At 41.1% G+C, this 18103-nt stretch overlaps 1 protein-coding gene across 9 annotated transcripts in view; it reads right to left on the reverse strand.

Annotated features, from left to right (window-relative positions):
- Positions 1 to 18103, reverse strand: part of RIPOR2 (RHO family interacting cell polarization regulator 2) — a 167976-nt gene that overhangs the window by 30811 nt on the left and 119062 nt on the right. For all 9 annotated transcript variants that reach the window (XR_001596404.2, XM_016140880.2, XM_016140887.2 and 6 more), the window contains 6 exons: positions 17259 to 17414; positions 16461 to 16539; positions 14933 to 14956; positions 13778 to 13831; positions 9890 to 10039; positions 6335 to 6398 (listed from right to left, as the gene is read on the reverse strand). Coding sequence is in view for 8 of the 9 variants with exons in the window: in XM_016140880.2 (XP_015996366.2) it covers positions 6335 to 6398; positions 9890 to 10039; positions 13778 to 13831; positions 14933 to 14956; positions 16461 to 16539; positions 17259 to 17414 (527 nt within the window). In the remaining variant the exon portion in view is untranslated. The remainder of the gene's footprint in view (positions 1 to 6334; positions 6399 to 9889; positions 10040 to 13777; positions 13832 to 14932; positions 14957 to 16460; positions 16540 to 17258; positions 17415 to 18103) is intronic.

Below are 18103 nucleotides of genomic sequence, written 5' to 3' on the forward strand. Positions count from 1 at the left end.
TCTCTGTTTGTCTTATCCTATTTATCCAGCTTAATAATACTACCACCTACCGTGTTAGGAAATCACTGAAGGTGAATTATCATTACACAAAACTAGTGATTAAGAAAACAGAATCCAACCAACCAACCAACCAAATAACAACCACCTGAATCCCCAAAATGAAGGTGGGGCTTCTCTACTGCACCAAGCGGCAAGTCGGCAAGTCGTTCCTAACGGGACATGCTCATTTTGAGAGCCGGTGCGACATCCAAAGCAGCGGGAAACACACATCTGTTAGACTATATGGCCACTATCATGGGACATCTCAGGGACTCTAGTCTCATCTGTTTTTTTCTTTCTATATACAGTTATTGAGAGCTCGCAGTGTGTGAGCATCTATGCTTTGGTGGTAATAGACTGGAAATTCAGAGAGACTTTACTGGTACCCATAATCTGTAGCAAAATATGGTTAAAGTCCATAGGAATGAAACAGACAAGGACCTGTAGGCAGTAAGGTGGAGTTAAATCTAAGGTTGATTTCTTTTTAATCTATCAGCTAGCCTACTTTAGATAACTTACCTAACACCAGTTTTTTCACCTTTCAAATAGAGATAACAATGTCCACCTCATAGATTGTTTGTAAGGGCAATAGACAGCGTTGGCCCATAGTAGGTACTTAATCAGTGATGATAATTAGATCTCCAGGAGTGTGATGATACTATTTATTGAGCACATGTCATTTAAAAGATGTAATTGATATGAAAAAATATAGCAAACTGACACATGTGAGGGAGGACAGCAGTGGAGAGACAGTAAAAAGAGATCTTTACTTTTTTCTATATTGTGAATTTTTTAAGACTGTTACTTGTATAATGAAAACAAAACAAAGGAGCTCTATTTCATTTAATGTAGGATAGTTTCATGGAGGAAGAGAGGATTTAAACAACAGAATTTCACTTCTGTGAAATGAAGGCACAGGTGAGAAGATACCTCCAGGTGGAGTGAATGGCATGTATTCACTCAACAATATTTCCTTAAGGCCTACTGTGTGCCAAGGATGGATAAAGTTGTGGGGAGGAAGGCACGTGAGTCACACGCATGCAATGAAAGCAGGGGACTAAGTTGTTAGTAGAGGTTTATCGGTAATCCCCGCTTTATGGTAATAAGCCGATTTCTTGCCAATCACAATGCAAAGCCCTTTATCCTAATAGGGACTGGGAGACAAAATTTTAATCACGGAATAAAACAAATTTAATAAAAATGGGCAAAAACTTTTACACTTTTCATTTTCTGGTGAAAAGAATCCATCATATTTTATGATAAAAAATTCTAGTTCAGAATTCAATACAAATCTTAAGAGTGAGCTTTTAATAAGAGATAGTATTTATAATGTAATATGTATTAAGAAAAAAGGGAGGGAGGATACAAAACTTTATGTAGAATATGACCTCCACTACATAAAAATGTATCCACAGAAAAAGAAGTCTAGAGAAACATACCAGAATGTTAAAAATAATTATCTCTGGAAGGGATTATGGAGAAAGTCAAATGTTGGATATTAAATAGTAATTTTTATTTGATTTTTTTTTCAAATACTGTGTTATTTAAATTGGAAGAAAGAAGACATGAAAAATACCACACACGTTGGCAGGCAGCATCCACACAGAACAAAGGCTGGTTGGATATTCATGACCGTTTTAACAAATGTTAGCACTTAGTGGAGTGATTATGTATGGTGTTAGTTTTCGGTATGTTTCTTAGTATTTTAAAAAAAATGAGAAGGTACCACTTTAAAAAAGTTAAAACAGAACTGGGAAGACCAAAACAATCCTTCTCTTTTCCTACAGCTGCCCTAAGAGGAAATAATTTTGATTAGCCGGTAGAAAAGCAGCCCCGTGGTTCTCAGATTCCTCACGCATAAGCCTCCTCCAGCTGCCACTTGAGACCTTTGAGTACTTTGTTTTTTAAATTAGTTTCCACAAAATTTTTCCCACTTAAAGATGATACAGATGATGTCACATAATGTGTTTTGCCTTCTATGAAGAGCCCTGTTAAGTTGTGAGACTGTGGGATGAGTGAATCGGCTTTCCACCTGTCAGACAGACATTGCCAGGGTTAAGGTGATGGCAAAGCTCCAGAGAGGTTTGGAAAAGCACTTGCTGTTGCCACTACCTGCCAACAGATGGCAGTAGTCCATCAGCTCGTCAGGCCTCCCAGCGAGGGGGCCTGTCCATCTAGAGCCAGTTTTCACTAATAATTAGAACATAACAAGCCACTTAAAAAGATCTATTGAAATAAGAGCAGAATTAGTGAAGCCGATTTTCATTAATTATTTGCTGGAGGATTTAGTTGTTGTTGTTTTTTAATACTTCTGAAAGAAAATATAATGGACTGGTTTTCCAATAAAATCCAAAGTGCTCTTTAAAAACCTCTGCTGCCTATCCACCTGTGCAGTGACAACAGAAGCCTGATGAAAACAAACAACAAAAACTGACCTGGTATCAGTGCTGGATAAAGGGGAGTGAAGGGGAAAATCCTTTGAAGCTTTACCTTTTTTCCTTTCAAAATTACCAGACATTTCATATCTGAAGAACTTATCCGAATGAGAGAAAAGTGCTTGGAAGTGACGTTTTTGGGCATCTCGGCCCATGTTAATAAGGCAAACTTCCTTCGAATTGCTTTAGTGGTGTCACACTGATACCCTGATTATAACAACAACGTAGCAGATGGTGACGGCAAGACCGAAATGGTTCTGGTGCTCTGCTTCCTAAAGTTCCATCTGCTCGTGTAAGTCACACGTGATCCTGGGTGCAGAACTGAAACTAACACTGGGGCAGTTATAGTTACAGCCTAGTGCCCTTGAAACCTGGCTGGGTTTCTTTCCAGCTTTGGTCTGAGGCCTGCTGGGATTCTCACAGTTGGAAACAGCTTAATGTTTCTGTTTTGTGATTGCTGCTGCACTCTCATGACGAGTCATTGTGTCCACGCCAAAGACCGTCGTCGTGGGGGTTGGGCGTGGGGAGGTGGTGGGGACAGGGGACTTTTGTTTTCCTGGTGCATCTTCCTGTGGCTTCTGAATGTTTTACCCCAAACACGTATCACAGATAAAACAGCTCCTCCACTCTGTTTGGAAGGCCCAGATGTGACAGTATGCAGATGCCTATGCTTAGGGACCTTCCTGCCAGAATAACACTCACTTTTCCTAGTTCTATAATGATCTTCCTTTCCAAGAGTCACACTTTCTACTCCAAGGAAAACAGCCTTGTAGCTGAACAAGCCAGGAGCTTCCATTACAGGCCTTACTGGTTTATTGACCAGGAATAAACAATGCAGATTTATGAGGGAAGATAGTTCTTTCCTCTCTGGAGGCCTGACTTGCCGTGACGGCTGTTGGGGACAGCACAGACTTTGGCTATATACACTCCCAGAACTTTATTTGAACCAAGTAATAATTGGGAGAAGAATCAGTTTTCCCTAAGAGATCACATCTTTTAACCTCCGTCCTGGTCAACAGGTCATGGGTCTGATTCTCCCTATTTAGCCTGGCATCTGAGGCTCTTCAAAATCTGGCCCAAATTTTCCGCACTCTTCTCCCAACAAACCTTCAGGCTCACTAGACTCCCTGTCACTTCTGGATGTGCTGTTCCCTCTTTGATGAATGCTCTTTCAGTCCTGTTCATCTGACAGAACAGTCCCTCTCATTTTAACTCAAAGGTTGCATTTGGAAACCTTCCTCCCCCTAGACAGGTGTGTGGCACCCCTCCCCCCTCTTCACCTCCTCGCAAGCTTCCATAGCAATCTGGTCACACTACTGGCTCAGTAGGTCACTTGTTCCACTGAATTAGAAGGCACTAACTCATACATCCATTTTCTCCAGTGGACTGCGTGGGACTTAAGGACAAGGACAATCAATCAGGATGTAGCCTAGTGCTTGGCCAATTGTCTTTTATTACATTACCTCCCTCTCCGCCCAACAAAAACATGTGTTGGGGAAGGGCACTAACGGAAGCGTGGAGGGTGTGGCAGGAGGAAGTTGGGTTACCAGGTTTGAGAATGTTATGAAATATCTTCAGTTCATGTCAATATATATGTCAGGGTGGCTATTTTTACCAGAGTGAATAACAGTACAAAAGTAGTGAATTGCAAAGATGTATGATTTCTCAGCAGTGTGAGAGGGCTTTCCTTTAACAAGACAAAGATTTCCATAAGGGTGTCACCCTGGAAAGCCTTCACAGATGCAGTTTCTGAGTTTTTGTGTTAGATTAGGGAAGTGGAAGTGAGCTAAATCTATAATGAAAAGGGAGAATTTGTTTCAGGCCCAGCCACCAGCCTGGAAGTTCCAGACCTGGTGGGCAGGGGCTCCCTCTGCTGCTGCCCCGCCCAGGGTGCCTGTGTGCGAGGTGGAAGAGGACCCTGCCGTAGGCAAGACCGTCTTTTGAGCAACAGTTTTTTGTGTCTGCTTGGCTCTGTTAGGACTTCCGACCTGACGCGGTGCTGTGGCGGGGTGTACTAGGAGCCAAGGGCCCTGGAATTCAGTTTCAAATGACTCCAGCCTATGGTGTGACTTCTCGGGCACATCAGTGAATGCCCATTTCCCACCGATAAAACGGGAAACTTATCACCCCACCCTAAGCTGATGTGTTTGATAATAGTGAGCATCAGAAATGGGGGAAATGTGGCAGGTAGTCTTTGTGCGTGATCTGAGTTGCTCTTGGAATCCAGGCTCTGTGACTGTGGGTTTGCACGGATGGGGCCTGAGTGTAGGGGGCAGGAGAGGGAACACTGATTTAGGGCACTTGTTTTCCAGATTCAGGCTGCTGACAGAATCATCCTGCGAGTTAAAATATATATATTCCAGGGCCCCTGCCCCAAGATGTGCTGGGAAGAAGGCAGGGCCTGTGTGGTTTTAGAATGACTGGCTTGGGCGAGGACCTGAACTGCAGAGAATGTACCTAAAAAACCGAAAAAGTGCAAATGCCGACCTCGGTGGTAAAGTACTGAGATTTAACCCTGAATAACAAACTGGTTCAATATCTGATCTGCTAAAGAGCAGAATGTACCATCTGGGGGCTGAGAGTCAAGGTCGTTTTGTTCTAGGTCTACTTATTCAGAGCAGCTGTCGTGCAGAGTACTTGACAGAACCATTTTCCTCCAGAGTTCGATGACTCATTCAAAAATGAAGCTTTCCTGTTGAGCACTTCTTAGGGAAAAAAAAAAAAAAGTCCCCAGTCTCTGCTCTCTTAATTGCAAAAAGTAGATGAGAGGGTGATTAAACCCCCACTAGCAACTGAGGGATTAAGCTGCTAAAAAACCTCAGAATAAGATATGCATGAGCACTAGCCCTTTTTGCTGCTGTCAAGTGGGCTAAAACTCAGAAGAAAAATGCACTTGCTATGATGACTGTTACTTGACAGCCCTGCTTGGCCACTGAGTTGTAAATCTGACAACACTTGGGTGATGCTCCATCTTCTAAAACCAGAGTTTTAGCAAGATGCTTTGGTATAAATTGATAATGCTTCCAGATCGGTACTTTTTGGAGTAAACACCAAAAGGGCCCAGGGGAAAAGAAGAAAATGCACTGTCCTGCAGGTGTTTAATAGGAAAATTGTAGGTAGTTTACAGGGAACATGGAGCGTAAAGGAACAATTTAAATGCCACCATGAAGGGGCCAACAGACAAGTGCAGGAAGTGGGATGTTCTGTAAGACAACGGTTTCTACAAGTCTATGGCAGGAAAGAAACAGGGCGGGGTCTGATGAAAGCAAATCTAAAAGATACACCTAATGACCAATTACGATGCATGGGCCCTGTTTGGAGGCCGTCGGAGCAAACCAACTGCATAAAGCATTTTTGAGACAACTGGGGAAATTTGGTAGTGAAGTGCACTAATAATAAAGACCTATTCATTTTTATCAGATGTGATATGTGGTAATACTCAGTGTCATGGTTCTGAATGAAGATGTCCCTGTTCTTTAAGTGATGTGTCTTGAAGCATATGGGGTCTTTTTGTTTTATCAAAAAGACTTCTATTTCATCAAATGAAAAACAGAGAACAGATGAAGCGAATATGACAAAATCTTGCTAATTATTAAATCTAGGTGATGGGCTTATGACGGGTCATTGTACAATTCTCTTCACTTTGGTGTGTGTTTGAGATTCTGTCATAAATTTATAAGTGCATAGGCAAGTCCAGGACAAGCAGGCTCTGGAGCACCAATAAATTACCACATGTGGGGAGGGTTGAGAGTGGGTGGTACAGTGTCTTTGCAAGGAAAATAAAAATAGTGTGTGCTCCCAAACTTCCAGGAGCTCTGCAAGGGATGGTTCCTCACTCTCTTTGATGGGGAAAAGAATACCTTTCATCTTGATGGAGAACTCCCCCAGCAGACTCTCCAGCTCCGCTTCGATGGTGCACATATTCTGCGAAGGGTGCAGGAGACGAGCATTAGAGTTAGGCTTCTTTCACACAAGAGCTCAAAGCACATGACGTTCTCACAGCCTGAACAACATTTACCTGTTTGCAGTGAGCTACACAGCACTGCCTGTGAAGCACTGACAAAATGTTTAACCTAGATGTAAGTAATAAGCAAGTCTTCTAGTGTACAGGAAACTCAGAGCATAGAACAAGTTAAATTATATGATAAACAGATGAATCCAGAATGTGGAATAGTCTATAAGATCTGTCCTGGATTCTACAAAAAAGCAATATCGTGGAAAAATTCCAGATAAGAGAGACTAAAGAGACAACCAAATGAAATGTGTTAACGTGGATTACTTCCTGATTTGAAAAACAAGTAAATAAATTACATTGTTATGAGACAAATAGGGAAAATTTGAAAACACACAGGGTATTAGGTAATTCTATACGATGAGTTAATTTTCTTAGTTGTGATGTGGCATGTGGTTATGCAGGGGACATACTTTGTTACATAGGTTACCATTAAGAGATCTGTGTGAAAATGTTTAGGGGGGGTGGAATGGCACTGACATCTACCAGTTACTGTCAGATGACTCAGCAAAAATAGAAGAAAAAAAATGAGCTTATGAGAGAGAGAGAAAGAGAATGTGGCAAAATGTTACTTGTTAAGCCTAGGCGAAAGTATATGGTGTTAATTCAATACACTAGTCTTGACTTATCTGTAGGTTTGAAGTTTTTCTTAATGAAAATTTGGGGCAAAAAAGAGCACGGGGGCTCGATTCTATGCAAAGCGAACGAGGCAGAGTCCCTGCTGCAACGCCACAGGACGGCAGAATGATTCCCGGGTCTGACCAGACGCCTCGCCTCACTCCAGTGTGGAACAGTAGAGGAAGAAGGAGCGACGCCATCCATGCTTGTGATTAGATATGTAACTAGTCCCATCCTACTTCCTCAGTAGCTGAGGACCTGAGCAATCAGACAGAAATCAAAAGGAAAAGTGCAGTGGCCAGGGGCTGTCCCAGTGAGGTCCCCAGCCCGGCGGTGGGGGCAGCGTTTGCAGGCTTCTCCCACAGTAGTCAGCCTCCAGCAAGGCCGGGGGCTGGACACAGCCAGCTCTGTGAGCACTGAGAGATACTGCTTTCACTTGAATTTTATTTGTTGAGGATTTCAGGATTAATTTGTAAGGCTAGAGGTTCTAATTCTTATTTGTTCTTCTGCTCTCCTTCAAATGATCTCTCTCCTGAAAGCTCTTAGTACCTCACCTAGCTTAGCAAAGATGGGGGAATTTCCTGAAGTTTGAACTCTGTGCAGCTGCAAAGCTTGGAAACAAAGTCTCAGTATTATAAATCAATTTTCCTCCTCAGAGCATTGGGCGAGTCTCTGTGAAAAAACGCATGACAGTTCCTAAAAATAACAATGTTATCATGCATGTCAGGATTGCTTCCAGTGTCTCTGAAAAATGGGGAGAGTGGAGAGGAAGGAGAGGGTAGCTAGTTCAGGACGTCCATGGTCAGAATTTCCTTCTGCCCTACCCACACAGCCATTGATGAATATTGCTGCACCTGCAAAGGCACCCAGAGCATTCTGCCTGAAAATCTGTCCTTTGTGATAAAATCCTGGCTTTTTTATGTGAAGGTACAAAATCACTGGGTGCCAAGCGAGCTACGAAGCTATAGAAGTCCTGGACTTCTTCGCTAAGGCTGCCTTTACTCTTGCCGATATCACATTCTATGTCTTTGAATTTGTGAGCAAAATCTGATGCCCTGACTGGCTCTTGACCAAGGGTAGGTGCTTCTGAAATGGCTTGCAAATGTCCTAGGATAGGCGGGTCTCACAGGCGGGGGGCCAGTTATCTGCTTGGGGACTGTGAATAGTCTCTATACTTGTTGATTGCTCTTTTGGTTTCAGAGAGAGTAGAAATGAGGTCTCATGAACTAGGGCTGCTTCTAAGCCAGAGGTTCTCAACCTTTGGGTCCATCAACTTGGGTGGAGAAAAAAGAAAATCACATTATTTCCACTAACCTCTAAAATTTAACATGTGCATGTGTCATGAAGGTAGAAAACAAACCTCAGCAGTATTACTAGTACCTGTGACTTTGACACTGACGGAAATGACATATATGTTTATGTCACATCATTTTTTGCACATACCTTGAAAAATCATTGATCTTTTTCACTCCTTTGAATTTCACTATTTCAAATAACTAGTGCCACCGCTAGATCTTATCATTTAATTTGATGTGTTAATAAAACAGCAGCATAGTAGCATATCATGATACATTTGATTTTTATATCTTGATAACTATACTGATAATATAGTAATTATATTTCAATATTTGTTTCCTTTGAATTCCTATGTGTTTTATTTTCTGCATTTAAAAAGCATTATTCTGTAAGGGGCGCTTAGGTAAGAAGCCCGGTTTTAGCCCACTAAAAGAGACACACTTGGCATAGGCAATATGCAGGGCTGGAGTGTACATACGAAGCAATTCTGTAGGAGTTACCCAAGAACCTCACTGCCCCCACCCCACCCCACCTCTACCCCTACCGCCAAGCCCAGGGCTGAGACAGATGTCTAGCTCTGGGAATTGTCCAGCAGACCCCCATCAGGCCCATGATTTCACTCATGAAATTTGACCTCTGAACAGCGACTCGTGGGATAGTGAGAAGTGCTGCTTTAATAATTCAGTCATTTCATCAAAGACAATGGTATCGGGTGACGCTGGGAGAAGCAGAGGCCTCCCTCTGTCACGTGTTTGGGCCCAGGAGACAGTATTAACTAGGACAGCTCAGTGTTCTTTGTCTCTTCTCCTTGAAGACAGAAGGGAAATTTCTTAACAATATACTAATTGTAGGCAGGACGGTTAGTGACACCCGACATCCAGGGTGATATTAACCGCACCGTCTGTTTAACTTCCAGGGACAAAGCTCGATGAGCCTGTATACCAGAGAATCTGGAGGTACATTTAAATGATAAAAACCAGTGCACTGTGACTTAGTCATTCACTGAAATTTTCGACAAGCATTTGCACTCCTCTTGTGCAGAGACTGCACGGGGCAGTGGGAGGCATGTGCAGAACTTTGAGGCTTGGTCAGTGAATGGCTTCATAACGACTAACATCTTGTGGTTTTACAAGTGCGTGAACAGGCTTATTATAAGGCACCAGGGACGACTGCCCGACAGGGGACTCTCAGGGACTAACAAAGGCATATCCTCTGGTGTCCAGTGAAGGCTCTAAGAAAAATACAACCTACGAACCACCCAAGAGTCATTTTAAACAATTCTACTGACAGCCTCAAAAAAATAAAATAAAATAAAATAAAATAAAGAAAAAGAAAGAAAAGAAAAAGAAAAAGCAAGAAAAGCAAATAGTAAAATGTATCTCTCTGAAGAGCAGAATGAAGTCACAGTTTGCCATTTTTTGTTCCTGGCAGTTACCCACATTCAGAGCAGTCCAGATGGGGCCGGGGAGCTGAGCAGGTGAGCACATACCTCTGTGTATTCTTTGTAGCTCCGGTGGACCTCTGAGAGACTCTCCCGGGCGGCCTTGCTGGCAGGGGACATTGCAAAGGCTTGCTTCATTTTGTTGGCACCATCTTGGAGGCGTCTTTGGATACAATAAGCTTCATAGAGCTCATCGACCTGCCAGGATCAAACACGGAACACAAGGGAGGTAAGTAATGATCACACTTGAAAGAAGCTGCACAGGTCACTGTTAAGTGCTGAAGACACTCTCTTCCTGACCTCAATGAGGAGACTCTTGGAGAAGAGTCATCCTTTCAGGCAGAAACCTACCACTTTTGTTTTAGCCACTATGATCCACTTACCACTTCAAAACAGATTTTGCTCTGAGCCTTCTTTTCCAATTGCATAAGAGGAAAATGAACCAAACACGGGTGGATTGTGTGAGACAAGTATGGGAACCTCCGATATATGCAACACATACTGGAAGAGTTCATACAGTTTCACGCCAAGGTGAAAACATAGTGTATGAACCTATTATCACTGTATTTTAAGAGATAGTGTCACAAAGTGATATTCACACATACAGATTTAGTATTTTTTCCTTAAGAAAGAACTTGAAGCTATTTACCAAAAATGATTTTTGTGACGTTTTGCTTGGCTCAACGATAAAGAGGAAATGAAATGAGGTTACTCTTACAATTAGGGTGAGAGGCACAATTGTCAAAACTTATCAAACTGAACACTTAAGAATTGTGATAGTTTTTGTATGTAAATTATAACACAATTTAAAAAATAGATAGAAGCAATAGAAATGAACACTCTCCCCCTTTTACCTCTACATTTATGCTTCTATCCTTTGCAAATGATGACTGATCGCACTCTGTAGAAGTCCGATTATCACTTATTGTTTCTCAAGCAGTGATTCTTGATCAACCAACAATATTTTGACACCCAGGAGACATTTGGCAATATCTGGAGACATTTTTCAGTGTCACTGCCGGGAGGTGCTACTGGCATTTAGTAGGTAGAGGCCAGGGATACTGCTAAACTTCTATAATGCAGAGGATGGTCCCCTGACAACAATGAATCATCTCTATATATCAATAGTGCCGAAGTTGAGAAAACCTGTTCTAAAGTTATTCTTGATGATGTTTATCTCTGCAGTCTTGTACTGCCATCAGTTATCAAAGCACTTGCCACAGTTAACTACAGGAATTTTCAGGCAGATAAAAAGGACAACATCATCAAGCATTAGCAGAAGCAGTTGAAACCCATGACTGCTGGGAGGCAGTTACCTACCTAGAACTACATGAAGTTTTCATTTCAATACAAAATTTGTTTCCTCAAAAAGGAGGCTTAAACTGTAAAACCCAGAAGAAGGTGTGGATGAAGACTGCATTGCAGAGGTTAAGATTCCCTTTTTGTTCTGAAGGCGAATTTTTGGCTGCTCACTGAATAGCATCACTACTACCTGTCAGAGCTGGATAATTTCCCATCGTTGCTTCCTCTATACAGATGATGATCGTACTTAGCTTAGAATATGAACATTAAAGAGACTGAAAATTATTCTCTTGGTTAAAGGGTTCTTTGTTGCTCTTTAGTTCAACAATTCATTTCACTTTGCTGAGAGGAACTGCCAAACCAGGGAAAGAAGAGTCTCATCTTTGGGGTCAATGGATTTGTCTCTGATTAACAGGGTGGTCTAAGGCTCAAGTGGTGGCATATCCACTGATAATAGCTTTTGGTTGGTGATTGGCATAGAGGGTGGTTTCTATACTTTGAAACTAAGCTAAAATACACCTGGTGAGCTTGTTAATGCTGGTGCCCAGACCCCACTCTGAGATGCTGATTCAGTGGATTAGGGCTGGGCCAGAAATCTGAAATTTTAAATAAACATTGCAAATTGTTCTGATGTGGGAGGTGCCCCATAAAACTTTTAGAAACACGAAAGCCGATAACTCTTTCAGTGCCTGCCAGGCGATGTCACCTCTATGGTGTGGCAGGCTGACCATGCCTGACCATTTCCTGCTCGAACGAGTTAGTTCCTGACTGCGGCCCCCATCCCAGGACTCTGCGGCTGATGCGGCAATCCAAAAACCCACTTAAATGATTAAGCGGGTTTCTTTATAGTTTGGCGGTCAATTAATGTTCTCCTTATGTTCTACTTCCTTATATGGAATATCGATAGCTGTGTAGGAATGTGGAAGTACAAGATTGTATGAAACTGCTCCCCATGTTACAATCAGGGCTCAGCTTTTGGATAAAAATCCGCTGAGCCATTGCCAGCATCAATAAACGCTGTTTCTTGCTTATAGCCTCAGCGTCCCGCCTCTCTGTTCGAGATCCTGCAACAATGGTTTCCTGGGAGATGGTCCTCAACCCTTTGTCCACCACTGAAGATGCCAGAGTCTCTGAGATAATAATCCCCTCCACAAGGAAACTGCTCTCTCGACCATTGCTTTAGCCCTAAAGACTTCGTATATTACTTTGCATTTAAAGAAAAGTTGAATCTTTGCTTTCATTAAATATTAACCTATCTTAGCCAATGGAGTTAAACTTTAGGATAAAGGATAACTATGCATATATCTGAGCAGATGAGCAGACACTAGCCCATCTGTAGGCAAGCATCTGTGTTACCTATAGCAGTGGCTCTCATCAAATAAATTAACTGACTCATTCAATTAAATATAATTTGTTCGGCATTGTGTATATGTGGTGCTGCAAAGGGAGCGCTAACAACCTTTAATAACCACCGGGATTGCCATATCTAACAATGATGAACACAGATGGATAAATACTGACTTTGTTTTCTTGCTGTTTTTCAAACTAAACAGAGTAACTTGTCAAAGCTTGCCTGCCACATAGATACCTTCTAATGGATGTCATTGTTTTCTTTATTGGATTTAACAGAAACAGGAGAAAGTTCAGATTTGCCTAAGTAACAGGTATCTTTCAAAGTGGGAGTGTAGCATATACATACAAACTCATCATAGAATTTTAAAAGGAAAGGATTTTTAGGATCATCAAGATGGAATACATTCACCTCCCAGTCCCACTTCACAGAGTGGAAACCCAAGGTCCACATAGACGGTATAGCTCAGTAAATACGTGGCAGAGCTGCGACTAGAACTGAGGCAGCTGACTCCCAGTGGAGAGATCTGCTAGACCCTCCAGTCTCTCCACCTGGAAGAGAGGCTGATTGGTGTGGATGGGAACAGGAATTGCAACTGGTGTGATTTAGCTGCTCCCAAAGAGGAACTTTTTTAGCTTGTACCAGTATCTCCTGTGTTCAGAACAAGGGGCGATAGTCCTGCTCCTCTCTAGGCTTGCTGGACCATCCATGAGCTATCTGTGGGTCTCAAGGCTGGACGTCAGGGACCCTGACAAACTGGTGCATGTCCAGGCGGGGCACTGAAGATGAAAAGGTACCTGGAAACCATGCCATGTAAAGAAGAGAAGGAATTAAGAACTTGAGAAAGATTTAAGGAGCTGTCTTTAAGTGCTTTCAAAGCCTTCATGGAGACGTTTATGGGGTACCATGTTGCTTGTGGACCAGAATGTGAAGTTAGGGAAGCATGACGTTTTTTGTAGGGTCAATGTGGTTCAGTCTTATCTCTCACCAGACCATCCCGAGACAGTCGGCCCTCCACCAGGCATGCTGTGCACTACTACATGGGGAGTTCTTAGTCGCTTCTATCGAACCGAAGTCGAGTCATAGCTGTGCAAATTACTAGGCTTCCCAATCTCATTTATTCAGTATCTTTACTGCCTTTTGTAAGACTTACTTGCTAACCAGCTTAGAACTCAATTCGATAACAAATTCTCCATAGACCAGATGTTATGCTCTGGCCAAAGGTCTATCGATCAGTGAGAGAGAACTGAAAAACAGGTGAAGACAACAGGAAGTTTGATTACCTTACTAATGTGAAACTCCAGGCGTCTCATGTATCTTTCAATCGTTTTAATTTGCTGGAAATAAAAGAAGAAGTTTGAAAGAGTACAGCCATTTACAGTTCAATTGACCTAGATGTGTGAGAGTATCTTTATCATCTCATACTCAAAAATAAGCTACCAGAAAAGGCTAAATATTTCCCTTTTCTTCCTATCTTTGTTGCTACTTTAGAGATTTCTAGTATCAATTTGAAAGTATTTTTAAAAAATATTGAATAAATATTCTGAGAGATGAACTTGAGTTAGTTGTTAGAATCCCTTGCATCAAGGGAGGCCTATTAAATGGGATGCCCTGGATTTCTGGCAGGACAATATTATATTGGAGTATAAGTAAATTCCCTCATAATAACATATTTCATCAGCTCGAAGATGAACTTTTTTCCTTCCACATATTAGTGTCTCTGACATTGAGGTGCATTTTACAATTGCTACTGCCTGTGCATGCTCAAAGATAATCACAGTTGTTTATGTGTCATCTCTTCATTTGAGTTATAAATATTATTATTACATGCATTAAATTTAATTACCCTTTCAAATGCCTGCAAACAGATTATACTGTGATTCAGCATTAAAGATATTGTATATAAAGAAAGGCATGGAAGAGACAGCATCATATATAACTAAGAAAAAAAATTACATTTAGTAGGACTAAAAAAGTTTTGTCACTAAATATAAAACACAAATTTTAAGTGAAAAGAAAGAACTGTATCATAGTTTAATTGGAATCATGTTTTTCTTAGTGGCACCTAAAAGAATGGTGTGTTTTCCAATCAAAGATGTCTTGATTTGATGATACATGACAGTTAATATTTAGGGAGAAGACAGGAAAGGATGTCCAAGAACTTGGAAAGTTCTTAAACTTCTCAGCACACTGAGAAACCTTACAACGAGGTGGTATTTTTATGAAAGTGACCTTAAATGTGTTATTGGTTCTGTAGATCATAGTGCGTATTCATCAAACTCATTAGATAAAAGCTTGAACGTTCCTGAGATTAGAAAAATCATTAGTTCTCTAGGATCTTACTGTACCTAAGAGGGGTCACTGGCCTGTACTCAAGGACACAGAGTGTCTTTATTATTATTTTGTAGTAATTACCCCAATGCAGAACAATAACTTACCTTGTCTAGGTCATACAGCACACCCTAAAATAAAAAAAAGGAATATCTGGATTAAAACATGTGTTCCTCAAAATTGTTACTGATATTAATAGAGGAATTTAGTCTGTATTTCTGCATTGTCAGTGAAATAATGATCAGTTTCGTAAAGTTCTGCTGGGTTCTTTGACATTTGCTTTAAAAGAGTAAAGCTTCTGGTTATTTTAAATACCAGTAAAAGTACTTTTAAGAGTCCCTATTTATTTATACCCCGTGTCTCTAGAATTCCAAGTCCTCTCTGTCCCTTGGGAGCACTAAGCCTTTCACTAGCTTTGAGCTCTCCTTTCTTACACATTGAGGGGCAGGCACATATACATTCATGTTCATTCTTTAATTTTTAAAAAACAACTAGTATAACCATAAAATGTAGCATTAATATGTGTTAAAAATTACTTGCCTTCCTGTTTAAACATGTAAAATTGGTATCTAAGAAGAGTCCTTGAGGGCAGTAATACGCTTTTCACAAAATGTTTTTAAAGCAAGTTCATTTCCTGTGTGCTCACAGTATCACAGTAGAATTGGTACACTATTCCCACATCCCCCAAGGAAAGGCTTTTTCTGGAATGCTAGATCCTAGTGTCCTAGTGGAAGCCTCTCCTTCCACTTGCTATTATTCTCCAAGGAACAACACTGGCTGCCATTGAAGTGCTCAAGGCCATTCAAAAACTTTGAAGGCCATTTGGCAGAAATTCCATGTAGAGGGGGGCCTTTATACTCTAATGTAGGTCGTTTGTTGTTCGAATGTAAAACCTTTAACTTCTATGAAGGTTTTAACCTCTAGGCTTTGAAAAGAACAGCAATATGCATGTTAGCCCATCTATGTATGGATAGCTATACCTCCTGGGTATATGTAGACCCTCCCTGGGCTTTCTGATGGCCTGAAACATTAAGGTGTGTTATCATTTAGAACTGAACAAAATCATTTTGTTCAGTTCTAAATGATAGAATAGTGTATAAATTAGAAACACCTCCCTAACCAGACAAGTTATCACAATTCATTAGAACAGAGGAAATCTGCGAGCACCTCAAACAATACAATGAGTAGTTGAACTGGCCCAAGGACTTCTCCAGCTTCTCCTAACAGTTACCTCTTGAGCTTCCCTTCCTTCTCTGATATAATTACCTTTTAATTTTTAAAATATCAGAGATAACAGTTCTGGATTCCAAATTCTGTACTCATAATATGCTAGGGAAATTCCAACTTTTCATTTCCTTTTGTTATTCAAGGGAGGGAGTGATAAGGAGTGTGTTTTTAAGTATTTTTTTTCTGATTATAAATTTGATTTGTATAAACGTGCTTAGAAAATACTTAAATGTTTTAAGAATAAAGCATTAAAACACACATCAGTAAGCAGATAGTACTTCACCCCTTGGATCTGCTCTTCTTGATGGTTCTTCCTCATTCCCATCCCCATCTAGTAGGAGAGGATACTTAGCCAAAAAAAAAAAAAAAAAAAACATGTTAACATTCGGATGATTGGATGGTACCTACCAGGCGAGAGTTTCTTTTCATATCTTTTAACTGAGCTGTCAGCTTGTCTAACTCTGTCTGGTGACCCTCCAGATATTCACTGCAAAGACAAGACAAGGTGTTATCATTAACTCTGTCAAGTGGAATCTGGTGATGCTGACCTTCTGAAGGAGGATTAAGAGTCTGAATCTTGCTCTGTGGAGGGCAGAGTTGAGGGGAAGAGGTGCTGTATTTTCCCAATCTCTCAACATTTTGAAAGCTTTAGCAATTGTATCTGACACTATCCAGCTGGTCAAAAAGGAGAACCCCTATGAGGCTGGAAGCCCAGAACAGAAGAACCAGTGGGGAAGGGAGGGCCAGACGACTATGGAGTCTGCCCTGGGCCCGGGCCCACAGAATTCTGACTAGTTTAATACAACACCGACTGTAGATGTGTCATCACACGCACATTGGGGAAGTTTTATTCAGGGTAAACAGTCCCTATGATATACTCGTGAAGGTTTCAAAATCTTTCTTCAGCAGTCTTTTAAATAGACCTGCCTGCCCTCCATGGTTTAAGTGGAAGGCAATGCCATACAGGGTTCCATACAAACACTACTAGTTCAAGGCTCCTTCAATGTCACAGACACCAAGTGGAAACCCAACACATTTCACATTTTCTGGACTTTTTTTTAAAGCTTCCTTGATGATGATGATAAAATATCCAGTACAGAAAAAGACATTTAGAAATGATCTCATAAGATTTCTTTTACCCACCCTACCTCCCCAGCATTTTAGATAAGAAGAATGTTCAGTGAATTGTTAGTTTGATATTCTTACTCGAGTCCACTTTTCAAGGCCCTGTAGACCTCTTCCACCCTGTTAGGCTGAGGCTCTTTGGGAGGGCTGTTGTTTTTGTGTCCTAAATTGTGCATTTTCTTCAGTTTGGCCTGTGGCTTCTTGAGGGCAGAGGAATTTTCAATGAAGGAGTTACATCTATGGAAAGAGAAAAGCAGAAATTTTGAGTCTAGGGCATCTAAAAGGATTTGACAAAATAAATGCCTTTTAATCATCTTGTGTTTGTATTTGTGTCTTTTGGGGACGCTATATTAATAGATCTGAGCCATCCTACATTTAGTTTCTTGGTATTAGATTAAACTGCTGAAATCTGGAAGCTTTGCTGGGCAGAGGCTTCTCTAAGTCAAAGCCGGGCTGCAGGTAACGTGTGCTCTGAGTGAAAACGTATCTTGCCACTGAAGTCAAGGACAAACCCTCCCAGGTGGAAATAATGAGCAGGCAAAAGGCTATAAAGCCACTAAAAATATGTGCAAATGAATACCTTTTTGATAATGGGCCATAAGCATGACTAATGGCTAATTTCTTATACTGTTAAAGTAAAGAAAAACACATAGAGTTGGACCGACAGCTTTTTCTTAAGCTTTATTTTTAAATTATGTTTAGGTATAACATAAAACTCAACATCTCTGTTTGGCAGAAGGCAGCCAGCAGTGGTGAGATGGGATACCTGATGATACCCAAACTACTGATCTGACTAAGAGAGGTCAAACCACTCTCTGACTCAGCTATCAACTGGAAAGCATGACCTCTGAGTTGTCGGGTATGTGTTGTGCACCTTCCAGGTTAATTATTAGTTATTTTCTTCTATCACTATGTGCATCAAAGTG

This window comes from Rousettus aegyptiacus, unplaced genomic scaffold (assembly GCF_014176215.1).
Source record: "Rousettus aegyptiacus isolate mRouAeg1 unplaced genomic scaffold, mRouAeg1.p scaffold_m13_p_17, whole genome shotgun sequence".
Taxonomy (NCBI): Eukaryota; Metazoa; Chordata; class Mammalia; order Chiroptera; family Pteropodidae; genus Rousettus; species Rousettus aegyptiacus.